Here is a 6,000-nt window from a genome sequence, read left to right on the forward strand (position 1 = left end):
TCCAATCCCCTTGGTGGTCCACAAGCACCTTATTTGCATGGTCCCACCTAATATTTTGTGGGAGTTACATGACCATGGCTAGAAGGGCCATATAATAGTAATTCACTGTACCACAGCCTATCATAAGGTTGCCATTAAGATGTCAGCCAGGGCTGCCACATCTAGGGGCTCAGCTGGGGCTGGACGATCTGCCTCCCAGGTGGCTTCTCATGTGGCTGTTGGCAGGAGGCATCAGTTGCATGCCATGTGGGCCTTTCCACAGCACTGTCTGAGTGTCGTCACAACACGGCAGCTGGCTTCACCCAGAGTGAGTGGTCCGCAAGAGAGCAAGGTGGAAGCCCGTGTCTTCAATGGCCAAGGCTCAGGAGTCATTTCCACCTTAATCTGTTCATTACAAGCGAGTCATGAAGTCCAGCCCATTTCCAAGAGGAGGGAATTAAGGGAGGGATGTCAAGCAATTAGTGGACATGTTTTAAAATGACCACAAGTCCCCTACATGTTTTTTCAGCTCTCAGATCTCAGCAGTGCTTTCTGAGAGTTTTGGGTATTGATCGTCAAAGAATCCCAGTGATTTTCTTCTTCATCTCTGCCCTGGTTCAACCTACACTTGCTGAGAGTGTGCCACATGTGTCAGGGGCCAGGGGAAGCTGAGATACTGATTAATTGCCTGACGTGGGGAGCAGGCTGCCAGTTTCTCTTGGATGTGTTGTATCGTGTGTATTGTATTGTTTAGAGAGTAATTGTTTAAATTAAACAGCACAGTGAGTGACAGTAGACACTGAGGGCAGAGTGTCTGACTTGGACCAGAGTGGAGGAGAATGCAGAGGTCTGACTCTCCCCCGATGCCAGACATGTTCAACACCCCAAGTAGGATAACCCAGGCAAATCTGAAACAAAGATCATTATCCAACTTCCACCTTTGCGGCACCCCCTGGGTCAGTGCCCCCCTCGCCCATCCTTACCTCAGTAATAGTAGCCAACATTGTTGACCTCTGTGTGGCAGGCATTGTGTATTTCAGTGGAGCTCAAGTACAGCCCCATTTTACAGAGGAGGAAACTGAGGCTCATAGAGGGTGAGTGTCAAGTTCTGTGCTAGGCACTGGGAGGCTCAACAGGGTGCACTCACACAGTAGCTGCCTGGGGAAGCAGGCTGCCATGACGTGTGGGGACATGCTGAGTGCCAGCTGGGCAGACTCTAGGCTCGTGGTATAAGTGTGCTCTAGGAGGGTCATGCACGCGCAGGGCTCCCAGGACCTTCCAGTGGGGATTGGCTGCTAGGAAGGAGAGAGCTCAGTGGTGAAATCGCCAGGAAAGGATTCAGGAAGGAAGATTCAGGATGGCCCTAGAGACCCTGGCCAGATTCCACAACTTGTGGTGGGTGGGGCCTATGGGGTGGGTGGGGCCAGAGGATGTGGCAGGGCCCTGGGTGGGGCCTTCAAGGTGGTGGGGCCTTTGGGGCCCTGGGACCCTTGAGGTAGGCGGGACCCGTGAGGTGGGTGGGGCCCCGGTATGGGTAGAGCTGGAGGGGTGGGCAGGGCAGCTGTGGCTCCCCTAGGCTCCAGGAGAGGACCTATCCAGAAAGAAATGGACACCTTAGGCTCCCAGGCCAGCCAAGCTGATGAACGGGTGTTTTAGAAAGTTGCTGGGCTAAACCTGGACCAAGACCAGGAGGACATGAGAGTCCTCAGTGAAGAAAGCCACTTGGGTGAGGCTCCCACTTGAAAGGCCTGGTCCCTGAGGTCCTGAGTGACCACTGACCCTTGACTCTCCTGTTCCAGGAGTTCAGCCACCCTGTGGAGAGTCTGGCGTTGACTGTAGAGGAGGTGATGGATGTGCGCCGAGTACTGGTGAAGGCTGAGATGGAGAAGTTCCTGCAGAACAAGGAGCTCTACAACAACCTGAAGAAGGGGAAGGTGAGGCGGGAGGAGGAACCCAGAGGGACCCTAGGACTGCCTCCTCACTGAGGGTGGCAGCCCAGGACTGCCCCTTACTGGGCAGGAGTTGTGGGGGACAGATGAAGATGAGGGAGACTCCAGGACTGCCCTTCACTTGGTAGAGGGGGGCACAGGTGAAGGGGGGGGATACCAGCGAGCTTTGGACAAAATTAGGCTCTACCCAGTCTTTTCCCTACAGATTTGCTGCTGCTGTCGAATCAAGTTCCCACTGTTCTCCTGGCCACCCACCTGTCTCTTTTGCAAGAGGTGAGCCTTTTTGTTAGCACCTTGGTTGTGAATTAGCATGGGCAGAGGAGGTAAGAAGCCTCTAGGCCAGCGCTGTTCAGTAGAAATTTCTGTGATGACGGGGCACTGTTTTGCACCATGGCTGTTGTCTTTGAACCGTGGCCAGTGTGACTGAGGCACCGAATATTTAATTTAATTTAACTTAATGTAGGTTTAAATAGCTAAGGGACTTCCTCTTTCAGCCAAGATGGGGTAACAGCACCAGATTTACCCTCACACCTGAACAGCAACAACAAAAACCTGACAAATAATGTCAAGCAGTGTTTTTTTTTTTTTTTTTTAATTGTGCTTTAAATGAAAGTTTACTGTTCAAATTAGTTTCTCGTACAAAACTTTATATACACACTGCTATGTGAGCCTAGTTGCACTCCCCATACTGTGACACCACACTCCTCCTTTCCATCCTGGATTTCTCGTGTCCATTCAACCAGCTCCTGACCCTCTCTGCCTTCTCATCTTGCCCCCAGACAAGAGCCGCCCGTTTAGACTCATGTATCTGCTTGCGCTAAGGAGCACACTCTTCACAAGTATCATTTTATGTCTTATAGTCCAGTCTAATCTTTGTCTGAAGAGTTGGCTTTGGGAATGGTTTTAGTTTTGGGCTAACATAGAGTCCAGGGGCCATGTCTTCCGGGGTCCTTCCAATTGCCGTCAGACCGTTAAGTCTGCTCATTTTACTAGAATTTGAGTTCTGCACCCCTTTTCTCCTGCTCCGTCAGGGAGTCTCTGTTGTGTTCCCTGTCAGGGCAGTCATTGGTGGTACTTGGGCACTGTCTAGTTCTTCTGGTCTCAGGCTGATGGAGTCTCTGGTTTATGTGGCCCTTTTGTCTCTTGGGCTAATATTTTCCTTGTGTCTTTGGTGTTCTTCATTCTCCTTTACTCCAGGTAGGTTGGGACCAATTGATGCAGCTTAGATGGCTGCTCGCTAGCTTTTAAGACTCCAGATGCCACTCATCAAAGTGGGATGTGAACATTTTCTTAATAAACTTTGTTATGCCAGTTGACCTAGATGTCCCCTGAAAGCATGGTCCCCAGACCCTTGCCCCTGCTACTCTGTTCCTCGAAGTGTTTGGTTATATTCAGAAAACTTCTTAGCTTTTGGTTTAGTCCAGTTGTGCTGACTTCCTCTGTAGTGTGTGCTGTCCTTCCCTTCACCTAAGGTAATTCTTGTCTACTGTCTAGTTAGTAAATACCCCCCTGTCTCCCTCCCTACCCTCGTAACCATCAAAGAATGTTTTCTTCTGTTTAAACCTTTACTAGAGTTCTTATAATAGTGGTCTTATACAATATGTGTCCTTTTGTGACTGACTAATTTCACTCAGCATAATGCCTTCCAGATTCATCCATGTTATGAGATGTTTCATGGATTCATTGTTATTCTCTATCGTTGTATACTATTCCATTGTGTGAATATACTGTAATTTGTTTATCCATTCATCTGTTGATGGGCACCTAGGTTGTTTCCATCTTTTTGCTATAGTAAACAGTGCTGCAGTGAACATGGGTGTGCATATTATTTATTCATGTGACGGCTGTTATTTCTCTAGGATATATTCCAAGGAGTGGAATTGTTGAATCGCCAACATTTATTTTTTTTGTGTTTTTTGGATTAGTGCTAGTCTTGTTGGGGTGAGATGGTATCTCATTGTTATTTTGATTTGCATTTATCTAATGACTAAAGATTGTGAGCATTTCCTCACGTGTCTGTTAGCCGCCTAAATGTCTTATTTGATGAAGTGCCTGTTCATATCCTTTAACCATTGTTTAGTTGGGTTATTGGTCTTTTTGTTGTTGAGGTTTTGTAGCATCTCACAGATTTTAGAGATTAGACCCTGACTGGATTTGTCATAGCCAAAATTTTTTTCCCAGTCTGTAGGTTGTCTGTTTACTGTTTTGGTAGAGTCTTTTGATGATCATAAGTGTTTGATTTTTAGGAGCTCCCAGTTATCTAGTTTCTCTTCTGGTGTTTGTGCGTTGTTACTTATAGTTTGTATTCTGTTTATGCCATGTATTAGGGCTCCTAGTTGTCCCTATTTTTTCTTCCATGATGTTTATCGTTTTCGATTTTATATTTAAGTCTTTGATCCTTTTTGAGTTAGTTTTTGTGAATGGTGTGAGGTGTGGGCCTTGTTTCAATTTTTTGCAGATGGATTTTCAATTATTCCAGGACCATTTGTTAAAGAGACTGTCTTTTCCCCAGTTAACAGGTTTTGGGCCTTTGTCAAATATCAGCTTCTCATAGGTGGATGAATTTATGTCTGGATTCTCAATTCTGTTCCATTGTTCTATGTATCTGTTGTTGTACCAGTATCAGGCTGTTTTGACTACTGTGGCGGTATAATAGGTTCTAAAATCAGGTAGGGTGAGGCCTCTCACTTTGTTCTTCTTCCTGAGTAGTGTTTTACTTATCTGAGGCCTCTTCCCTTTCCATATGAAGTTGGTGATTTGTTTTCCCATCTCCTTAAAAAATACCATTGGAATTCGGATCGGGATTACATTGTATCTATAGATTGCTTTGGGTATGTGATGGTTACGATTGTGTCACCTTGGCTGGGCCATGATTCTCAGTGTTTTGTCAGTTGTATAATGTTGTGATCACTTCCCTGTTGAAATGTGATATGTAATTACCCCGTGATGGAATCTGCTAAGTAGTACTGGTAGGACGGGGCCTGTGGCAGCTCACCACCCCCTCAGCCTTCATCTCTCTGCCCTCTGCTGGCTACTTCCTTCCTACACGCCTTGCCAGGGTTTTTGGCTTGTTCCAGACCCAGCAGCTGCCTCTTGTCATCTCACTTCTGGTTCTTGGGACTTGAGCTAGCAGTTTTCCTGTTGATCTTGGGATTCATCAATCTTCACAGTCTGTAAGCAAGAGTCCTGCTCCCCGACCTGCTGATCTTGGGTTTGCCGGCCCCTGCAGCTATGTGAATCAGGAGAAACCTTGTGGTCTTGCCTGCTGGTCTTTGAATTCGTCAACCCAGGCTGTGAGCGGGAGCCCTGCTCTCTGACCTGCTGATCTTGAGTTTGCCAGCTTCTGCGGCTGCGTGAATTGGGAGAGACCTCTACCCTGATCCACGGACTTGGGACGTTCTAGCCTGTACAATCGCGTGAGCTGTTACCTTGATGTAAATCTCTCTCTATATATACTTATACGCTTTACTGGTTTTGCTTCTCTAGAGAACCCAGCCTAAGAGAGGGTAGAATTGACATTTTCACACTGTTGAGTCTTCCTATCCATGAGCAAGGTATGTTTTTCCACTTATGCACATCTCTTTTGGTTTCTTGCAGTAGTGTCTTGTAGTTTTCTTTGTATACGTCTTTTACGTCTCTGGTTAGATTTATTCCTAAGTATTTTATCTTCTTGGGGGCTATTATAAATGGTACTGATTTGGTGATTTCCTCTTCAAAGGTCTTTGTTGGTGTAGAGGAATCCAACTGATTTTTTTATGTTTATCTTGTATCCTGATACTTTGCTAAAATCTTCTATTATTTCCAGTAGTTTTCTTGTGGGTTTTTCGGGGTTTTCTGTGTATAAGATCATATCATCTGCAAACAGAGATACTTTTACTTCTTCCTTACCAATTTAGATGCCCTTTATTTCTTTTTCTTGCCTACTTGCTCTGGCTAGGACCGCCAGCACAGTGTTGAATAAGAGTGGTGATAAAGGGCATCCTTGTCTTGTTCCTGGCTCAAGGCAAATGCTTTCAGACTCTCTCCACTTAGGACCATGTTGGCTCTTGGATTTGTATAAATGCCGTTAATT

General features: G+C 46.3%; 1 protein-coding gene across 1 annotated transcript in view; it reads left to right on the forward strand.

Annotated features, from left to right (window-relative positions):
- The window catches only part of SPIRE2 (spire type actin nucleation factor 2), a 42,973-nt gene that overhangs the window by 24,254 nt on the left and 12,719 nt on the right, over nucleotides 1-6,000 (forward strand). Inside the window, exons 12-13 of the mRNA XM_023732520.1 lie at nucleotides 1,779-1,913; nucleotides 2,134-2,201. Coding sequence (XP_023588288.1) covers nucleotides 1,779-1,913; nucleotides 2,134-2,201 — 203 coding nt within the window. The remainder of the gene's footprint in view (nucleotides 1-1,778; nucleotides 1,914-2,133; nucleotides 2,202-6,000) is intronic.

This window comes from Trichechus manatus, unplaced genomic scaffold, assembly GCF_000243295.1.
Source record: "Trichechus manatus latirostris isolate Lorelei unplaced genomic scaffold, TriManLat1.0 scaffold00053, whole genome shotgun sequence".
NCBI classification, from domain to species: Eukaryota; Metazoa; Chordata; class Mammalia; order Sirenia; family Trichechidae; genus Trichechus; species Trichechus manatus.